At 37.7% G+C, this 23,778-nt stretch overlaps 1 protein-coding gene across 1 annotated transcript in view; it reads right to left on the bottom strand.

Moving 5' to 3' along the window:
* The window catches only part of LOC118762023, a 28,886-nt gene extending 5,739 nt beyond the window's left edge, over positions 1–23,147 (bottom strand). The window contains exon 1 of the mRNA XM_036500272.1: positions 21,815–23,147. Within this exon, the coding sequence (XP_036356165.1) occupies positions 21,840–23,120 (1,281 nt within the window). The 5' untranslated portion in view covers positions 23,121–23,147 and the 3' untranslated portion in view covers positions 21,815–21,839. The remainder of the gene's footprint in view (positions 1–21,814) is intronic.
* Between the last annotated feature and the right edge of the window lie 631 nt (positions 23,148–23,778).

Raw genomic sequence — 23,778 nt, 5'->3', positions numbered from 1 at the left:
GGAGAAATATGGTCAGCGAACGAACAACCAAAAAAAAGGAGTATCAAAATAACAAACTCGGCATCTGAACAACTTTGGACCCCCATAACAACTGAAGAGGTCACCCAGGCACTGCAAAGACTAAGCAACTGGAAGGCACCTGGGCATGACAAGATCCCCAACTTCTGGTTGAAATATCTAACAGGAATGCACAAAAAGCTGGCTGAAAACTTTAACAACATACTAGCAGAGCCAGAGACAATGCCTGAATGGCTCACGAAGGGGAAAACCATCTTAATTCCCAAATAAAATGAAACAGCAAAACCAGAAAACTACAGACCAATAACCTGCCTCCCTACTATGTTCAAGGCATTTACTGCAGTGATATCGCAAAGGCTGAACAAGCACCTGGACGAAAACAAACTGTTCCCAGAAGAGCAGAAAGGATGCCGCAAAGGCTCATATGGCTGTAAAGATCAACTAATGATTAATAAAGCCATAACTGAAGACAGCTACAGAAAGAAGAAAGGCCTCAGTATGGCCTGGATTGACTACAAAAAGGCGTTTGATAGCATCCCCCACACATGGATCCTCGAAACACTAGCCATTAACAAAGTAGCACCAACAATCGTAAAATTCATAGAGCACTCTATGAATAAATGGCAAACAGTCCTACACCTCCAAACAAAAGAGGGACTCATGAAAACCAAAGACATCCCCATTAGAAGAGGAATATTCCAGGGAGACACGCTCTCTCCACTCCTTTTCTGCTTGGCACTGTCACCTCTATCTGATATGCTAAATAGAACTGGATGCGGATATAAATGTTACGGCAAAACGATCAGCCACCTTTTATATATGGATGACCTAAAACTATACGCTGCAAATGACAAACAGCTGGAAACACTATTAAAGACAGTTCGTGGATTTACCAAAGAAATAGATATGAAATTTGGATTAGAAAAATGCGCCAAAGTAACCATGAAAAGAGGAAAACTAGTTAAGAGTAACAACATCACACTAGATAAAACCAATGAAATAAAAGAATTAGACCAAAGCCAAACTTACAAATACTTAGGAATCCATGAACTAGATAAGACACAACACACACAAATGAAAGAGAAAATAAAAAAGAATATTATAGACGAGTTAGATCAATACTAAAAACAGAGCTCAATGCTAAAAACAAGATAATAGGTATCAACACTTTAGCTGTCCCAGTTATAAGTTACAGCTACAATATCCTTAACTGGACATGAAATGAACTGACCAAAATAGATAGGAAAACAAGAAAAATAATGACAGGATCTAGGATGCATCACCCAAAATCTGACATAGAAAGACTATATATACAACGTATAGAAGGTGGTAGAGGCCTTATACAGCTGGAAAACTACTATAAAATAACCACCATAGAACTGCAAAAATATCTACTTCAGAAGGAAGGAAAACTGATCCAGATAGCGGCAAAACACGAGCAAAACAAAAAACTGTTCTCAGTATTTAAGGAAGCTGACAAATACAAACAAGAAATCATACCACCTAATAAACATGAAGAAGAAGAAGAAGAAGATGAAGAAACAACAAAAGCTATAAAACAAATGAAATCCAAACTAAAAATAGAACAGCAACGAACCATGATAAAACGATGGCAAGAAAAGCCCCTTCATGGTAAATACTGGACTAAACTAAACGCAAAAGAAATAGACAAAGAAAAATCCCAGCAATGGTTGAGAAGCTCAGGACTCAAAGCAGAAACAGAGGGATTTTTAATTGCAGCACAAGACCAAAGCCTCCCCACCAGAAATTACCAAAAACATGTAATGAAAAGAAATATTACAAGTAACTGCAGAATATGTGGAGATGGACAAGAAACAATAAATCATATTATCTCTAGCTGCCCAGTCCTGGCTAAGAAGGAATATATTCACAGACATGACAGAGTTGGAACCTACATACATTGGAAGCTATGCCAACATTATGGAATAACAACAGAAAAAAGATGGTATAGGCACACACCAGAAAAGGTCACAGAAAACGAGAAAGCAACCATACTCTGGGATATGCCGATACACACAGATAGAGAAATTAAGGCCAACAGACCAAATATAGTTGTCAGAGATCATGAAGAAAATAAATGCTTTCTAATTGATGTATCAATACCAGCAGATGACAACGTGTCTCTAAAAGAAATGGAGAAACTCTCAAAATACAAAGACCTGGAAATAGAGGTAACTAGAATGTGGAATCTGAAAACAGAAACAATTCCTATCATAGTAGGTGCATTAGGCATGATAAAAAAATATTCAGACACATACATAACAAAAACACCAGGACTTACAAGCACATATAACATACAGAAAATTGCACTACTAGGCACTGCACACATCCTACGCAGAACACTTTCCATACAATAACCATCAGAGCATCACAACAAATCACAGCACATACCCAAGGCACACAGAGCTGCGCTCGGTAGTGAAGTGAAAGCACGCTATAAAAATAAAACTACTGAATGATAATAATAATAATAATAACAATAATAATAATAATAATAATAATAATAATAATAATAATAATAATAATAGTAATAATAATAATAATAATAACAACAACAACAACAACAACAATAATAACAACAATGATAATAATAATAATAATAATAATAATAATGACAATAACAATAACAATAATAATAACAATATTGATAATAATAATAATAATAATAATAATAATAATGATAATAACGATAATAATAACAACAATAATAATAATAATAATAATAAATAATAATAATAATAATAATAATAATAACAATAATAACAATAATAATAATAATAACAATAATAACAATAATAACAATAATAATAATAATAATATAATAATAATAATAATAATGATAATAATAACGATAATAATAATAATTATAATAATAATAACAATAATAATAATAATATAATAATAATAATAATAATAATAATAATAACGATAATAATAATAATAACAACAATAATAATAACAATAATAATAATAATAATAATATTAATAATAATAATAATAATAATGATAATAATAATAATAATAATAATGGTTTCAAATTTAGCACAAGGCCAGCAATTATGGAAGAGGGAGTGTAAGTTGATTTCCATCGATCCCAATATGCAAATGATATTTATTTCATTAACCCTGAAAGGATGAAATGTACAGTCAACCTTGACGACATTTGAACTCAGAATGTTAAAGAAAGATAAAAGGCCAGTAAGAATTTTGTTTGGTATGTTAATGGCTGTTGCCAGCTTGCCACCTCAATAACGCCAATATGACCAAGGAAGCCATTCAAACGCATGGCTGGGAAGTGCTGCCACACCTGCCGTACTCTCCTAATTTGGCACCAACGGATTTCCACCTCTTTCGATGTCTTTCAAATGCTATGCACAGAGTTTTGTTCAATACTAATGCAGAATTTAGAGCTTGGTTGGATCAATTTTTCGAGACAAAATCAGGTGATTTCTACCAACGAGGTATTGAAAAATCTTGTTGAACGTTGGGAAGAAGTTGTAAACCACAAGGGTGAATACATTATCGATTAATTATTTATTTTGTTTTATCTAGTTTCAGCTCATGAGCTGTGGCCATGCTGGGGCACCGCCATTTGGTGTTGCTACATGATTTTACTTCACGAATGCTTTTTAGCAATTGCCATTTGGTGCATGAGAGAGTTCGATGCAGCTGCCCTCATCTGCACCTCCTGCCGTGAAGTTGGTTCATCTGGGACACCTGACAAGAAGAGATCCAGTTTCATTTTAAAGACATCTGCATCCACCCCATGCAGGTCTCTCTCTCTCTATATATATATATTTCTTTACTACCCACAAGGGGCTAAACACAGGGGACAAACAAGGACAGACAAACGGATTAAGTCGATTACATCGGCCCCAGTGCGTAACTGGTACTTAATTTATCAACCCCGAAAGGATGAAAGGCAAAGTCAACCTCAGCGGAATTTGAACCCAGAACGCAGCGGCAGACGAAATACGGCTACGCATTTTGCCCGGTGTGCTAACGTTTCTGCCAGCTCGCCACCTTGTGTGTGTGTATATATATATATATATATTGTTGTGATTCAGCTTAAGGACAGAGCTGGTGACCTACTTTTGGGATAAACCCATTGTCCTGTCAGATTCAGGTGGATTGATCGGTTCTGGGTGGACCTGCGACCCCTTTCGGGTGAACTAGAGGTCGTTCTAAACACCCCTTGAAGAAGAGGAAGAGGAAAGTAGTGAGAAAGATAGAGTAAGGAATCTGAGAGGAGATAGAGAGGATATTAGCAGTGCAGAGAGGGATTGATGGTAGTGATAGAGTAAGAGGTTTTTGGACAGTCGGGATTCGGTCGTCAAAGCGAACAGTCGGATTTTGGTCGTCAAGGCGGGCGGTTGGGATGCAAGAGCTTGGCAGGTTGGAGTTAGCAGTACAGAGAGGGATATATACAGAGGAATAGGCGGCTGTTAGAGAGGAACTACAATATGGGACACTGGCTATTCTAGTAGGAACTAAAGGTATTTAATTATGTATTGATACGTGTTACGATGTAAAGAGACTGTAAAAGAAAAAAAAAGAAAGAAGAAAGAGAGAGAAAAAGAAGGACTCTGATGTAGTCATTAAAGACTTTGAACTGTAATGTGAATTGTTGTGATACGAACATTGTATAATGAACATTGAACTGTTAGGCCTGTAATGTCCTTCGAACTGTATATGACTTGTTGATGTGTTTTGAAATAGAACTGTGTCATCGGACGTGTATTCTTTAATTGCTGTTGTTATTGAACTTGTTGTGTCGTTACCAGACGGTTACATTGTATCTGCAACTTTGAATGCTTTGATCTGTTGTATACCTGTATTGATTTGTTGTTTCCTTCAAATGCTTTGATGTTGTAACAATTGATTGTCATAAACTAGTTGTTAAATGTAAGCCAGTTGTGCCTTGCCTCTTTGTGTCTCTCTCGGTTGCCTCTGTATCTCTCTGTGCTGCTTCTCCTGGTGTTGTTGTTGTGTCTCTCCTCTCCTCTCCGACGAGTTTCCGCAGTGAAAACATTCGCTGCATCGAACGGGCCCGGGTGTGAGGGATTCCGTAACAGTTCGAATAGGAGGTCCCCACCTTCGTAACAAAATATATATATATATATGTATGTATGTATATATATGTATGTATGTATATATATATGTATGTATATATATGTATGTATGTATGTAAATATATGTATGTATGTATATATATGTATGTATGTATGTATATATATGTATGTATGTATATATATGTATGTATGTATATATATGTATGTATGTATATATATGTATGTATGTATATATATCCTCAACACATCATTTAACATCTTTTCTCCATTCTGGCATGGGTTGGATGGTTTGGCAGCACCAAGCTCCATTTGTCTGTTTTGGCAAGGTTTCTTTGGCTGGATGCCCTTCTTAAAACCAACAACTTTACAGAGTGTACTTTTCATGTGGCACCGACAAGGTGCATTTGCAGAAACTTAATCAGTAGGCGCATGAGTGGCTGTGTGGTTAGTAGCTTGCTTACCAACCACATGGTTCCGGGTTCAGTCCCACTGCGTGGCATCTTGGGCAAGTGTCTTCTGCTATAGCCCCAGGCCGACCAATGCCTTGTGAGTGGATTTGGTCGACGGAAACTGAAAGAAATCTGTCGTATATATGTATATATATATATGCGTGTTTGTGTGTCTGTGTTTGTCCCCCTAGCATTGCTTGACAACCGATGCTGGTGTGTTTACGTCCCCGTCACTTAGCGGTTCGGCAAAAGAGACCGATAGAATAAGTACTGGGCTTACAAAGAGTAAGTCCCAGGGTCGATTTGCTCGACTAAAGGCGGTGCTCCAGCATGGCCGCAGTCAAATGACTGAAACAAGTAAAAGAGAGTAAAAGAAAAAAGAGTAGGTTACTCTCCTCCAACCAATATAAAGGTTTTTATTTCTTTGGCAGATAAAACGTTAACACATTTCTCTGTAGATTGAAAAACCATGAACAGCTTTAACCCTTTAGCATTTAAACCGGCCATATCCGGCCAAAAGTATTCTGCCTGTTTTATGGTCAAACTGGCCAGATCTGGTCTCTCACACCAACCCCACAATATCGTTTTAAAAATTAACAGCTACCTCATCAAAATCTCATAGCTACAAGATAATGCATGATTTGTTCAAAACAATGTGGATGAAAAAGGATTAATTTTGGCAGAATAATGCGAACCCTAAAGGGTTAACTGATTCTCAAACCTTATTGGGCATTTTTAATTTCCTGTTTAAACCAAGGGCTTCTTTTGCCATCTGGCAACACACCAAGTTGCTTTTGTTCACAATGTTTTACAGCCAAAGAAGAAACTGTTAAACAAAGCAATCTCTACTTTCAATCCATTCAGGAAAGCCTGTACATGTTAGTGGAACATCATTGAGATGTGTGGAGAGGTTTAAGTATCTCAGGGCCATATTTATGAGTAATGGTAAGCAGGAGGCTGAATCAGATGCTAGAATTGCAAGTACTGGCAGAGTAATGTGCCAGCTGGAGCATTTGATCTTCAGAAGAGGAGAGGTTGGTTAAAAAAAAGTCAATTGCTTATTCTCACCTACACTTGCGTCAGAAATTAATTAGCACATCTCAAATTTCTACATTAAATAGGTTAAATCAATTAACCTTTGAGCTGTTCAAAACGCCTTACGCGATGAGAAAACTTAGTATGGTGTGATTTCGGTCCTTGCGAGGCGTTACCTATATCTATTAAACAAAGGAAGATTTGTCTGCATCCGCACTCCAAGTTGTTGCACTGCTATGTCAACATCATAAGGCTGTAGACTCTCAAACTGCTCTGCAAACAAAGTTACGTCATCGTTCTGCGCAACAGTGAACTCGCAACAAAGCAATAGTTCAAGATATGGCCACTAGGTGACAGCACATACCTTGAGTGAAGAGCAAATCAAGGGTGCTAATTAATTTCTGACGGTAGTGTATGGTCATGAATATTGGGTTGTGACTGAAAGATTGTGATCGTGAATGCAAGCAGCCAAAATGGAGAGCCTCCAAAGGATCCCTGGGGTAACATTTACTCAACAGGCTGCATAGATTCGCGATCAGGTGTCCCTACAGGTTAAACTGCTGTATCTCTGCATTGGATGATCACAGCTTTGGTACTACAGATGGGACAAGAATGACATGAGATGGTCACAACTGGAATCTTTTGCTCATAGTTGAGCTCAATCAGAACTGACCCGGGGCTAAACAACGACAGTTAGACAGGTCTCCTTTGAACCAAACTCTGCAATGAAGGACATGGGAGAATGTAGTTCCAGATACACTATGTCTGAAACTATTCAGAAGGGATGGTCATGGCTGGAATATGCTTGATCACAGTCATGCTTAATCAGGCTTGACCTGGGTCCAAACAAAAACAGACAAGCTCTCTCAAACTACACTCGGTCATCTTGAAAAAATGTTTAAAAAATGGGAGGGTATAATTGGATAATGTGATCCCTGGGTTCTTCAAACTAAGCCAAAACCTAGGGGTAGACCAAGGATGGTTGGGTAATAGCCATAGTCTCAGGGAATCTCTCCGGGTGAGCTGCTACTTCTTCACACTGAAAGCTCACAGCTCTGGTACAACAAACATGGCATTAGAATGTCTCAGGAAAGAAATGCAAGACGAATTCAAGCTGAGCCAACCAATAGGAGACCTAAAGATAAACTGAGAACAAAATGGTTGGATAACTTCTATAGTTTCATTTGGTCCTGTTTGGGAATCCAGCTGGAAAGTGTAATGACAGTTGCTTCTGAGAGGACCCTATGGGTGACGTGGGGCTAGGGGCTCTACCCTCACAGCCCTCTCTAGAATACTGGGTAGAGTAGATGGCTGGCTGGATGGATGGGTATTTCAAAATGTTTTCCCTGATGAAGTACTTACATAACTGGAGGCGCAATGGCCCAGTGGTCAGGGCAGCAGACTTGCGGCCATAGGATCGCGGTTTCGATTCCCAGACCGGGCGTTGTGAGTGTTTATTGAGCGAAAACACCTAAAAGCTCCACGAGGCTCTGGCAGGGGATGGTGGTGATCCCTGCTGTACTCTTTCACCACAACTTTCTCTCACTCTTACTTCCTGTTTCTGTTGTACCTGTACTTCAAAGGGCCGGCCTTGTCACTCTCTGTGTCACGCTGAATATCCCCGAGAACTACGTTAAGGGTGCACGTGTCTGTGGAGTGCTCAGCCACTTATGCGTTAATTTCACGAGCAGGCTGTTCCATTGATTCGGATCAACTGGAACCCTCGTCATCACTATTACATTGTCCAATGATTAAAGCGAGTAAAATCAAAAATTTAAAAACCATGTCAACCCCCAGCCTCCCAAAAATAAGAACACAGAAACAAATGATTTTGGTTGGGTTTTCTTTGTTTATTTATTTACATAAATTTACATAAATTACAACAACAATGACACGGACAACATAAATACAAATACAAAACAAAAGTAGTTTCTATAAATATTTAAAATCTTCATATGCTTATATATATATTCACCAAATAAATACTTTTTTTTTGTTTTTATTTTTTCAATTTATATTTTTTCTTTCTCAACATAGATTCACAAAAGACAACATCAACAACAAAAACAACAGCAATTACAAAAAAACTATAGTGAGAGTAAGATGTCCCAAAAGTAATTGCCCAATAGATATGTATTCAATTCAAATTTGGGTACTGCTTTTGGGACATTCTATATTCAAAAAAAAAATGCCAAAAACCCCATAAAGATTAAAAAAAAAAGACAACAAACAAAAAAGATCAAAAATATTAATAAAAAATTTTTTGTTCTTTTTTATTTTATTTATATATTAAGTTTTGATATTTTTTATAGGTTTAGGGGTTCTCTACAGAGAGTCAGGGGACATGGACACTGCAGTAGTTGTTATGTTGTACCCCATGGACAGTGTGAGACCATGTTTGTTGTCAGCTGAGCTGAAAGATAGACCAAGCAAGTCCTCCCTCCAACCAGACCCTATTCCTTAAAAAAAAAAAAGGGAAGGATATATTATGCAATATAATCTCAGGTCTGAAAAGAATAATATGTCAAGATGGTCATGGGTTGACTGTCTTTGATCATAAGTTTTATTGAGAGACTTCCAAAAAGCATGGCCTGTGGTTGTAAAGAGACTATGCCTGATAAAATTGATGGAATGGTCACAACTGGAATCTTTTGCTCATAGTTGAACTCAATCAGAACTGACCTGGGGCTAAACAACGACAGTTAGACAGGTCTCCTTTGAACCACACTTTGCAATGAAGGACTTGGGAGAATGTAGTTCTAGATACACTATGTCTGAAACTATTGAGAAGGGATGGTCATGGCTGGAATATGCTTGATCACAGTCGTGCTTAATCAGGCTTGACCTGGGTCCAAACAAAAACAGACAAGCTGTCTCAAACTACATTCGGTCATCTTGAAAAAAAAAAAATGGGAGGGTATAATTGGATAATGTGATCCCTGATCTGATGGAAAAAAAAAAAGGATGGTTGGTCACAAGTTCCCTTCAAACTACACCCATTTGATAAAAAGGTTATTTGGATAATGTGATCACTGATCTGATAGAAAAAAAAAAGGAGAGAATGGTTGGTCATAACTGGAATGTCATATTTATAGGTCTGTCTCCTCAGTGAAGGCTGAGCTGAAAACTAAACATACATATAATATGGAAGACTGTAAGCAAGTGAGGAAGCCTTTATGCAATTACTCGACCTGCAAGAAATGGTGCTAAAGTCTTCCTCAGAATACATTATTGTCCTCCACGAATAAATCAGCACTTCTACCTTCCCGTGGATGTAAAAGACTAAAATATAAATCCGAAATTAATTTACTGCTAATTGATAATTTCAGAGCATTGCAGATGATGGGTGTTATGAGTGGATGAGTGGACAAAGATTGGAGATAATTACAAAAGGACATTACACAGTTTATGGATATTACAAGAGGACAACACAGAAATGAGGGACATTGGAACATTACAAAGACAAGGGACTTTACAAAGATTATTGCAATATTACGAGAGAATATTACAGAGGTTAGGGACACTACAAGAGCACAGTATAGAAATGAGAGACATTACAAGAGGACAGTACAGAGACAAGGGACATTACAGGAGGACAGTACAGAGACAAGGGACATTACAGGAGGACAGTACAGAGACAAGGGACATTACAGGAGGACAGTACAGAGACAAGGGACATTACAGGAGGACAGTACAGAGATGAGGGACATTACAAAAGGACAGAACAGAGATAGGTGACATTGCAGGAGGACAGTACAGAGATAAGAGACATTACAGGAGGACAGTACAGAGACGAGGGAGACATTATAAGAGGACAGTACAGAGACAAGGGACATTACAGAAGGACAGCACAGAGACAAGGAAGACATTACAAGAGGACAGTACAGAGACAAGGGACATTACAGGAGGACAGTACAGAGACAAGGGACATTACAGAAGGACAGTACAGAGACAAGGGACATTACAGGAAGACAGTACAGAGACGAGGGAGACATTACAAGAGGACAGTACAGAGACAAGGGACATTACAGGAGGACAGCACAGAGATGAGTGACATTACAAGAGGACAGAACAGAGACAAGGGACATTACGAGAAAATACTACAGAGATGAAGAGACATTACAAGAGGACAGTACAGAGACAAGGGACATTACAGGAGAACAGTACAGAGATGAGGGACATTACAAAAGGACAGTACAGAGACAAGGGACATTACAGAGACGAGGGAGACATTACAAGAGGACAGTACAGAGACAAGGGACATTACAGGAAGACATTACAGAGACAAGGGACATTACAGGAAGACAGTACAGAGACAAGGGACATTACAGGAAGACAGTACAGAGACAAGGGAGACATTACAAGAGGACAGTACAGAGACAAGGGACATTACAGGAAGACAGTACAGAGACAAGGGACATTACAGGAAGACAGTACAGAGACAAGGGACATTACAGGAAGACAGTACAGAGACAAGGGACATTACAGGAAGACAGTACAGAGATGAGGGACATTACAAGAGGACAGTACAGAGACAAGGGACGTTACGAGAAAATACTACAGAGATGAAGAGACATTACAGGAAGACAGTACAGAGATGAGGGAGACATTACAAGAGGACAGTACAGAGTCAAGGGACAGTACAGAGATGAGGGAGACATTACAGAGTCAAGGGACAGTACAGAGATGAAGGAGACATTACAAGAGACCGTACAGAGACAAGGGACATTACAGGAGGACAGTACAGAGAGGAGGGACATTACAGGAGGACAGGAGAGACAAGGGACATTACAGGAGGACAGTACAGCGACAAGGGACATTACAGGAGGACAGTACAGAGACAAGGGACATTACAGGAGGACAGTACAGAGACAAGGGACATTACAGGAGGACAGTACAGAGACAAGGGACATTACAGGAGGACAGTACAGAGATGAGGGACATTACAAGAGGACAGTACAGAGACAAGGGACATTACAGGAGAACAGTACAGAGATGAGGGACATTACAAAAGGACAGTACAGAGACAAGGGACATTACAGGAGGACAGTACAGAGATGAGGGACATTACAAGAGGACAGTACAGAGACAAGGGACATTACGAGAAAATACTGCAGAGATGAAGAGACATGACAGGAAGACAGTACAGAGACAAGGGACATTACAGGAAGACAGTACAGAGATGAGGGAGACATTACAAGAGGACAGTACAGAGACAAGGGACATTACAGGAGGACAGTACAGAGATGAGGGAGACATTACAAGAGGACAGTACAGAGACAAGGGACATTACAGGAGGACAGTACAGAGATGAGGGACATTACAAGAGGACAGTACAGAGACAAGGGACATTACGAGAAAATACTACAGAGATGAGAGACATTACAGGAAGACAGCACAGAGACGAGGGAGACATTACAAGAGGACAGTACAGAGACAGAGACATATTAACTTTGGTATCTTCAGAGCCATGAACATCATGAGGACAAAATACAAAAATGAACATTGATTTTAACACAAGTGAAAAAAAAACCAGGCGGGGAGAGGGTTCTTTTGTTGAATCTGGAACATTGAAAGAAGAATGTCAATCCACGTAGGAGAAACAGAAGGGAGATGATTTTTTCAAGAACTTTATTAAATCAGACAGCAGCAGTCGTGTGTTGAACATAAACATGAGACAAAAGTTTTAGCAGGGAAGGCTGTACAGTTGATGAAATGTAAACCAATAAAAGCCTGGCATTTTATATTATAAATGTTCTGTCATTCCAGGGTTGATAAAACACAAACTTTGTAACAGTGGGAGTTGAACACAAAATATATTATGAAATATCTAAATATTGCAATGGAGCATTTTTATCTGCCACACAAAAAATTCCATGAACAAATGCCCTTTCATAAAACAAAATCAATAGAATATGACAACATGATACATACAGCTATGCATTCAAGGTATATCATAGGACTGTACCTCCACATGGTACCTCTTTACAGCTATGCTTTCTAGGTATATCAGAGGACTGTACCTCCACATGGTACCTCTTGACAGCTATGCTTTCTAGGTATATCATAGGACTGTACCTCCACATGGTACCTCTTTACAGCTATGCATTCAAGGATTATCATAGGACTGTACCTCCACATGGTACCTCTTTACAGCTATGCTTTCTAGGTATATCATAGGACTGTACCTCCACATGGTACCTCTTTACAGCTATACATTCAAGGTATATCATAGGACTGTACCTCCACATGGTACCTCTTTACAGCTATGCTTTCTAGGTATATCATAGGATTGTACCTCCACATGGTACCTCTTTACAGCTATGCTTTCTAGGTATATCATAGGACTGTACCTCCACATGGTACCTCTTTACAGCTATGCTTTCTAGGTATATCATAGGACTGTACCTCCACATGGTACCTCTTTACAGCTATGCATTCAAGGTATATCATAGGACTGTACCTCCACATGGTACCTCTTTACAGCTATGCTTTCTAGGTATATCATAGGACTGTACCTCCACATGGTACCTCTTTACAGCTATGCATTCAAGGTATATCATAGGACTGTACCTCCACATGGTACCTCTTACAGCTATGCTTTCTAGGTATATCATAGGACTGTACCTCCACATGGTACCTCTTTACAGCTATGCATTCAAGGTATATCATAGGACTGTACCTCCACATGGTACCTCTTTACAGCTATGCATTCACGGTATACCATCGGACTGTACCTCCACATGGTACCTCTTTACAGCTATGCTTTCTAGGTATATCATAGGACTGTTCCTCCACATGGTACCTTTTACAGCACAGTGTTCTGTGTACATCATAGGACTGTACCTCCACATAGTACCTCTTTACAGCTATGCATTCAAGGTATATCATATGACTGTACCTCCACATGGTACATCTTTAAAGCTATGCATTTAAAGTATATCATAGGACTGTACCTCCACATGGTACCTTTTACAGCAAAGTGTTCTGTGTACATCATAGGACTGTACCTCCACATGGTACCTCTTTACAGCTATGCATTCAAGGTATATCATAGGACTGTACCTCCACATGGTACCTCTTTACAGCTATGTATTCAAGGTATATCATAGGACTGTACCTCCACATGGTACCTCTTTACAGCTATGCATTTAAGGTATATCATAGGACTGTACCTCCACATGGTACCTCTTTACAGCTATGCATTCAAGATACATCATAGGACTGTACCTCCACATGGTACCTCTTTACAGCTATGCTTTCTAGGTATATCATAGGACTGTACCTCCACATGGTACTTCTTTAAAGCTATGCTTTCTAGGTATATCATAGGACTGTACCTCCACATGGTACCTACATACAGCAAAGTGTTCTGTGTACATCATAGGACTGTACCTCCACATGGTACCTCTTTAAAGCTATGCATTTAAGGTATATCATAGGACTGTACCTCCACATGGTACCTCTTTACAGCTATGCATTCAAGGTATATCATAGGACTGTACCTCCACATGGTACCTCTTTACAGCTATGTATTCAAGGTATATCATAGGACTGTACCTCCACATGGTACCTCTTTACAGCTATGCATTCAAGATATATCATAGGACTGTACCTCCACATGGTACCTCTTTGCAGCTATGCCTTTAAGGTATATCATAGGACTGTACCTCCACATGGTACTTCTTTAAAGCTATGCTTTCTAGGTACATCATAGGACTGTACCTCCACATGGTACCTCTTTAAAGCTATGTATTCAAGGTATATCATAGGACTGTACCTCCACATGGTACCTCTTTACAGCTATGCTTTCTAGGTATATCATAGGACTGTACCTCCACATGGTACATCTTTACAGCTATGCATTCAAGGTATATCATAGGACTGTACCTCCACATGGTACCTCTTTACAGCTATGCATTCAAGATATATCATAGGACTGTACCTCCACATGGTACCTCTTTACAGCTATGCATTTAAGGTATATCATAGGACTGTACCTCCACATGGTACCTCTTTACAGCTATGCATTCAAGATATATCATAGGACTGTACCTCCACATGGTACCTCTTTGCAGCTATGCATTTAAGGTATATCATAGGACTGTACCTCCACATGGTACTTCTTTAAAGCTATGCTTTCTAGGTATATCATAGGACTGTACCTCCACATGGTACCACTCTACAGCTATGCATTTAAGGTATATCAAAGGACTGTACCTCCACATGGTACCTCTTTAAAGCTATGCTTTCTAGGTATATCATAGGACTGTACCTCCACATGGTACCTCTTTACAGCTATGCATTTAAGGTATATCATAGGACTGTACCTCCACATGGTACTTCTTTAAAGCTATGCATTCTAGGTATATCATAGGACTGTGCCTCCACATGGTACCTCTCTACAGCTATGCATTTAAGGTATATCATAGGACTGTACCTCCACATGGTACCTCTTTAAAGCTATGCTTTCTAGGTATATCATAGGACTGTACCTCCACATGGTACCTCTTTACAGCTATGCATTTAAGGTATATCATAGGACTGTACCTCCACATGGTAACTACTTACTGCTATGCAATCAAAGTATATCATTGGACTCTACCTCCACATGGTACCTTTTACAGCTATGCATTTAAGGTGTATCACAGGACTGTACCTCCACATGGTACCTACTTACTGCTATGCAATCAAAGTATATCATAGGACTGTACCTCCACATGGTACCTTTTACAGCAAAGTGTTCTGTGTACATCATAGGACTGTACCTCCACATGGTACCTCTTTAGAGCTATGTATTCAAGGTATATCATAGGACTGTACCTCCACATGGTACCTCTTCACAGCTATGCATTCAAGGTATATCATAGGACTGTACCTCCACATGGTACCTCTTTACAGCTATGCATTCAAGGTATATCATAGGACTGTACCTCCACATGGTACTCCTTTAAAGCTATGCTTTCTAGGTATATCATAGGACTGTACCTCCACATGGTACGTCTTTACAGCTATGCAATCAAGGTATATCATAGGACTGTACCTCCACATGGTACCTCTTTACAGCTATGCATTTAAGGTATATCATAGGACTGTACCTCCACATGGTACGTCTTTACAGCTATGCAATCAAGGTATATCATAGGACTGTACCTCCACATGGTACCTCTTTACAGCTATGCATTCAAGGTATATCATAGGACTGTACCTCCACATGGTACCTCTTTACAGCTATGCTTTCTAGGTATATCATAGGACTGTACCTCCACATGGTACCTCTTTACAGCTATGCTTTCTAGGTATATCATAGGACTGTACCTCCACATGGTACCTACTTACAGCTATGCAATCAAGGTATATCATAGGACTGTACCTCCACATGGTACCTCTTTACAGCTATACATTCAAGGTATATCATAGGACTGTACCTCCACATGGTACCTCTTTACAGCTATGCATTCAAGGTATATCATAGGACTGTACCTCCATATGGTACCTCTTTAAAGCTATTCTTTCTAGGTATATCATAGGACTGTACCTCCACATGGTACCTTTTACAGCAAAGTGTTCTGTGTACATCATAGGACTGTACCTCCACATGGTACCTCTTTACAGCTATGCATTCAAGGTATATCATAGGACTGTACCTCCACATGGTACCTCTTTACAGCTATGCATTCAAGGTATATCATAGGACTGTACCACCACATGGTACCTCTTTACAGCTATGGTTTCAAGGTATATCATAGGACTGTACCTCCACATGGTACCTCTTTACAGCTATGCATTCAAGGTATATCATAGGACTGTACCTCCACATGGTACCTCTTTACAGCTATGCATTCAAGGTATATCATAGGACTGTATCTCCACATGGTACCTCTTTACAGCTATGTATTCAAGGTATATCATAGGACTGTACCTCCACATGGTACCTCTTTAGAGCTATGTATTCAAGGTATATCATAGGACTGTACCTCCACATGGTACCTCTTTACAGCTATGCATTTAAGGTGTATCATAGGACTGTACCTCCACATGGTACCTACTTACAGCTATGCAATCAAAGTATATCATAGGACTGTACCTCCACATGGTACCTTTTACAGCAAAGTGTTCTGTGTACATCATAGGACTGTACCTCCACATGGTACCTCTTTACAGCTATGCTTCTAGGTATATCATAGGACTGTACCTCCACATGGTACATCTTTACAGCTATGCATTTAAGGTATATCATAGGACTGTACCTCCACATGGTACCTCTTTACAGCTATGCAATCAAGGTATATCATAGGACTGTACCTCCACATGGTACCTTTTACAGCAAAGTGTTCTGTGTACATCATAGGACTGTACCTCCACATGGTACCTCTTTACAGCTATGCATTTAAGGTATATCATAGGACTGTACCTCCAAATGGTACCTCTTTACAGCTATGCATTAAAGGTATATCATAGGACTGTACCTCCACATGGTACCTCTTTACAGCTATGCTTTCTAGGTATATCATAGGACTGTACCTCCACATGGTACATCTTTACAGCTGTACATTTAAGGTATATCATAGGACTGTACCTCCACATGGTACCTCTTTACAGCTATGCTTTCTAGGTATATCATAGGACTGTACCTCCACAAAGTACCTACTTATAGCTATGTAATCAAGGTATATCATAGGACTGTACCTCCACATGGTACCTCTTTACAGCTATGCATTTTAGGTGTATCATAGGACTGTACCTCCACATGGTACCTCTTTACAGCTATGCAATCAAGGTATATCATAGGACTGTACCTCCACATGTTACCTCTTTACAGCTATGCATTCAAGGTATATCATAGGACTGTACCTCCAAATGGTACCTCTTTACAGCTATGCATTAAAGGTATATCATAGGACTGTACCTCCACATGGTACCTCTTTACAGCTATGCTTCTAGGTATATCATAGGACTGTACCTCCACATGGTACCTACTTATAGCTATGCAATCAAGGTATATCATAGGACTGTACCTCCACATGGTACCTCTTTACAGCTATGCATTTAAGGTATATCATAGGACTGTACCTCCACATGGTACCTCTCTACAGCTATGCATTTAAGGAACATTATAGGACCATTACTTCACATGGTACCCATTCTTAAAATATTTGTTCAATACATTGCAATACACATCTACTTCATGTTATATTTTGTGTCTCCCATTAATCTGTAAATGAAAAGTGAATCGAATGGAAATGCTAGATTAAGCATAATAACAAGACAGCTTCATATGTTATGATGACATTATCAGGATTTATAAAAGCATTTGTTGTAATATGTAGAACATGTTTTGTTGTTGCTGATGATATATTACAGAAGTTAGAAGTCAGTCTGTTGAGGGACGCTGTGCTTTCATTCTAGTTTACTAGATGTGACTTTATAGATGCTATTAAAACGATTAGATATAAATGGAATATATGGCAGTAAAATACTGGCAGCTACCACAACACCGCATTGAGCTTTACTATCAGCACTTGGTCTTTTGTTATTCTTTACTAAAGTTCCTTCTATTGCTGACATTCAGAGCAGAATCTTGCCCTCTTTTCTCTCTACTCATGTCAAAGCATCCTGACATTGACCAGCAAATGTTCAGGGTGGATATCATTTACATCAATCTTGACATTGTGAGAATGTAACCGGCAAAGGCATGGTTACTTCCCCTTCTTAGTCTAATGAATAAGAAATAATTTCAAAATAATAAATACACGCAATTCGTTTAATCAAGCCCTGCTGTTTTTCTGCACTGAAAAATAATAACGAGGGTTTTTCATTTCCTTTAAGGGTCCAGCCCTTCCCTCTTTCTCTTATTCTATCAGTTCAGGGTTTTGGTTCAGGAGTGGCTGTGTGGTAAGTAGCTTGCTTACCAACAACATGGTTCCGGGTTCAGTCCCACTGTGTGGTACCTTGGGCAAGTCTCTTCTACTATAGCCTTAGGCCAACCAAAGCCTTGTGAGTGGATTTGGTAGACAGAAACTGAATGAAGCCCGCCATATGTATGTATGTGTGTATTTATTTTTCAGAAAAACTAGAAAATTCTAATTCCTTCTCTTGCAAATGCATCTTCCGAAAAAAATGAATAAATAAATAATAGTAAGAAACGATTAATTTATGCAAACTTTAAGACACCTTTAAAGAAGGAATATCTATAAAGTATTTCTGTTAGTCTAAATGTTTGCTACTATCATTATCATCATCATTTTCATCATTATCATATTATTATTATTATTATCATTATTATTATTATTGCTATTGTATAGATGGAGGAAAGGTGTGGGTTAGCAGAAACAGTAGTAGAATATATATGCATGTATATATGTATGTATATATCTATGTGTTTGTGTTTTTCCTCTACCACAACTAGACAGCTGGTGTTGGTTTGCTTACATTCCTGTAACTTAGCAGTTGGGCAAAAAGAGAACAGTACAATAATAAGTACCAGGCTTGAAAAGAAGAATGGTGCTGATTTGTTTGAAGGAAAACTATCAAGGTGTTGCCCCAGCATGGCTCAGTCAAAATGACTGAAGCAAGTAAAAAGGGCAAACGTGTCTTGCTTTGAGTTACTGCCCTTGTTAGAAAGTAGCTCGGGTTCCTGCCTGCAGGAATATCTTTGAGCAAATTTTGGAGTGCGCCAGAGTGACCACTGCACAGCAGTGTAGCTCAATAATGGAAACGAGAGAGAAAACAGGGCAAAAGAAACCGATTGGCTGATGAGATCACAGGACAACAGAAACAGTTAAACAGAGAATAATGGACAAAGACACACAGAGTATGATAATTCTTAAATAAATGACGCAGAGATTGAAGGTAGAATTAAATACACACACACACATGTATGTGTGTGTATGCGTATATATATATATATATATGTTTATATAAAGGGAAAGTTTACGTAAATCAACAAAAGACGAAGGCAGGTGGAGTACAAACAAACAAATGTATTAGTATAGTGCTCAGGAATAGAAAAAGTCTTTTACGTTTCGAGCGTACGCTCTTCGACAGAAAGATACACAGAAAAGAAACAAGGAGAGAAGAAAACGATCTATCATGGCATCCTATATATGTATATGTGTGTATATATATATATACATACATGTGCGTGTGTGTGATGTTAAATTTGTTTAAAAGCCAGCTTTGAACAATTCTTAACTTTATATCACACAGCCTTTTCTAGTCAATTTAACATACAAACTTACATACTAACAGACATGAATGAATAAATTAATAAATAAATAAATAATAGGTACAGACACACAGACAGACATAGAAACAAAGATAGATTAATTAAATCTGCTACACATACAACCCAACAAATTAATCTCTGCTCTTGTAATTAAGTTCAAAACCCATATATTGTTATTATTGCTATTATTATCATCATCATCACAATTATTATTATTATTACTATTATTATTATTATTATTAAAAAATTTTTTAATTAAAAGTAAAAAACATAATTTTCATTATTATCACTATTATTGTGAAAAAAATCTTTTAATCAAAGTTGAATTTGATCATTATTATTAAAAATTTCTTAATTAAAAGTAAATCATCGTCATTATTAATATTATTATAAGAAACAATTTTAATTAAATAAGTCATTATTATAATTACTATGATTGCTGTCATTACTATAAATTTTTTTATCATAAGTAAAAGAAATCAACATCGTCATTATTATTATTATTATTATTATTCAGCCCGTGGGTATTTAGCTAGGTGTCTCTGATAATATAAGTTGCATAAGGGTTTGTGTGTGTGATGGGGTAGAATGTCAATTGAAACATACCAGGAATATAATTGGGATTAAGATTCAGATCAGTTCAGGACCACACAGATTAAAATACAAAAATTGTTTAGACATTCAATTTTTTTTTTTTTTTAGCTGGGATATGAGGTGGGGCGGGGGAATGAAAATATATGTCCCAAGGGAGAGACGTCACGCATCTCGGTTAACCAATAATTAAAAACGGATGGGAAAAAAAAACTAAAGAAATTTAAAAAAAAAAAATAATAAAAAATGAAAGAAACAAAAATAAGGTAAAAATTGCAAAGAAATTGTTTTACCAAAATGTGAAATCATAGATTTACAGTCGAATCTGGGTTGCTTTAGAGAAAACCAGTTCTTACAGTCACAGAACAATCAGGACACAGACTGAAGTCTTGGTAGATTTCTGGGCAAAGGAATTCTTTGTTGTTGTTGTTATTTTCCTTCTTGATATTCTTGTGGTTGTTGTAACTCTTGTCGTTGTTGTTGTCATAATTTCTTTTTTGTTGTTCTTCTCGTTGTTATAGTTCTTATTGACTCTTAGTCTCAGATGAGGTCTGATTGAACAAATCACGACCACTCTGTCTTAATTTCTTGTCTGAGTATACCTTGGATTGCATTATCCATTGTTCTGTTTTTTTTTTTTTTGTTGTCATTTTTTAAGGTTTCATGAGATTTCACAAAAAGCTCAGCTGGTATTTTTAACAGAAGCAAGAGTCCACTTAGAGAATCCCTTGACTCATACAAGAGGAGGAGGAGGCAGCCATTGGTATTATATGATCTGAAGTTCTCCTTCTTTCATGGTTTGGACTGCGAAAAACTGAGGTACATTTTACCCATCGCAAATCCTACAGAGAGCAACACAATAGTTAATGATTCTCTTAAATAGTTGAAGATCAAGGCTGCTCTACAAACACAGATACACACAGATAGATATATGGTCACAACATTGGCCAAAGTATAAGTTAGAGAGATATTCGGACAGCTGGACAGCATTAATGCACATCTGTTTTTGAATTACAGCTGATATGTGTAGGAGTCTATGTATACATATATATATATTTCTATGTGTATGTATGTGTATGTACTTGTGTGTGTATATACATATATATATATATATATATATACACACATACATACACACATATAATATAAATAATATAATTTAATATGATATAATGTGATTATATATATATATATACCTGTCCTCACAATTTGTCTTTGGTGTGTGTGTGTATATATATGACAAGGTAGTTCAATCAAATATTGTTCAATAAATATATTTAAAAAGTTGTTTGAAATATTACTTTTGTTTTGAATTTTTTTTTTGTTTTTTTTTTGTTTTTTGTCCATTTAACAAGTTGTAGCTTTGAAGTCCATTAAGGTGGCTTCAGGTAGTGTGAGGTAAAAAAACCGACAGAATTACCTGTCTTAACTGTGGTTTGGTTTGTATACAGCGTCCCAGGTAAATACTTGGCTGTCTTTCTTTCGGTAGACCTCTTCAATGGGTTTTCGTACTCCTGTGCGCATGTAAGCCATATCAAGGGGTTTTGCATGACAAGGTGTGAAAGTCCTATCACTGTTCTTTTTTGTTATGGACTCTTTGCTGTTTGATTCCAAATCAAAAAGTTCTTGTAAAAATCCCCAGTTGCCTGGTTTGCGGCCCTTTGCCACGGAATTAGCTTTCGAGGTTGATTCCATTATCTCCATTTGGCTATTCACCATGTTGCTTTCCTTCGTGTTGAGACAGTCCTCCAGACTATGGCCTTTACGCGTTTTACCAAACAGTGGGTCACTGTGTAAATAATCAGGCTTAAAACGGATGGGCTTCTCTTGAAAATAGCCGTCATGAGATTTTTTTAAGAGGTTGTTTCGTAATAAAATATATTCTTCATTTTCAGTGTCAGACAATTTGCTGGCTTTCAATACATCTACATCAAAATAGTCTTCCAAACTTCGGATTTCATTGTTTGAATCTCCGTCTTTGTTATGTGCGATCGCTCTCAAATACTTCATGCCTTTCATGTTGTTGAGGTCTTCGAGGTTATCTTCATTCGTTATGTCGGTGTTCGTTAGGTAGACTTTAACATTGTTGATTTCTGAAAAAATCATATCAAGCTGTTCTCTTATGGTTGTCATGTTTGACTCTGTGGCGTGCTGATATTTATTGAAATCATCGATCGTTATCAAAGACCCAGAATTATATATTTCATCGGATTTTTCACTGTTGCTTTTCTGCCAACTTTCATCTGACCCATACGATCCTCTCAGCATACTTTTCACTCTCCCACAAGGCTCACGCTTGATATAAAACTGTTTCTCTGACATGAAACAAACATCCCACAGTTCTTTCATGGTGTTCTGTATGAGGAAGCTGTCTTTCAAAGTGTTACAACGGAGCAAAATGACAGCAAATTTATCCTCTTCATCTTCATCAATGATGCACAACAGATGCTCTGGTTTTGACTTTTTTGATGCGATTGAGTAAATCTTATGCAGCAGAACTCCATTCTCCAGCCCTGTGTTGTAGTTTCCTGTTTTTGCAAACAAAAACAATCCGGAAGGAGACAACTGCAGTTGACAGATTTTATCTGTAATTTTTTCCTCTTCTATTTGAATCTCTTTCAGGAAAATATCGTTTAGAGTAACAGATCGCCATATTCCAATCAAGAAAACTTGCCGCTCAACAGCTAGAGGACGGTATTCCGGCATCTTGCGAGTTATGTCTGCTGGTGAAGTTCACAAACAAACTGTAGTACAATGAAAGCGTTTTCTTCCTTTATATAGCTTCTCTGACCAACGTGATTAACAAATGAATTAATGAGCCAACCAACAAACCAACCAACATCCGCTTACTGTTACACGTGATTTAAAAATAGGAAAAAAACGAAAACAAACACCAGTTCATTTTGTGCACGTTTCTGAAAAGTTCCCATGAAGTCTATTTTGAGGAAGGGGCATGGGAATTGCTTTATTGCTATGTTAGGAAACAGATTCTCGGGTAAGGCATTTTTGTTCTATATTATAGTGTTAATAATAATAATAATAATAATGATAATAATAATAATAATGATTATAATAATATTAATAATAATAATAATAATAAGAATAAGAAGAAGAAGAAGAAGAAGAAGAAGAAGAAGAAGAAGAAGAAGAAGAAGAAGAAGAATAATAATAATAATAATAATAATAATAATAATAATAATAATAATAATAATAATAATAAGAAGAAGAAGAAGAAGAAGAAGAAGAAGAAAAAGAAGAATCCCTTCTTTTTGTAAGCGCAAGGCCTGAAATTTTATGGGTGTGTGACAGTCAATTATATCGACCCTGGTGCTTCAGTGGTACTTAATTTATCAACCCTGAAAGG

This window comes from Octopus sinensis, unplaced genomic scaffold (genome assembly GCF_006345805.1).
Source record: "Octopus sinensis unplaced genomic scaffold, ASM634580v1 Contig19446_ERROPOS152761+, whole genome shotgun sequence".
Classification (NCBI taxonomy): Eukaryota; Metazoa; Mollusca; class Cephalopoda; order Octopoda; family Octopodidae; genus Octopus; species Octopus sinensis.
The sequence above is the reverse complement of the archived record's forward strand: the minus strand, read 5'-3'. Positions and strand labels throughout refer to the sequence as shown.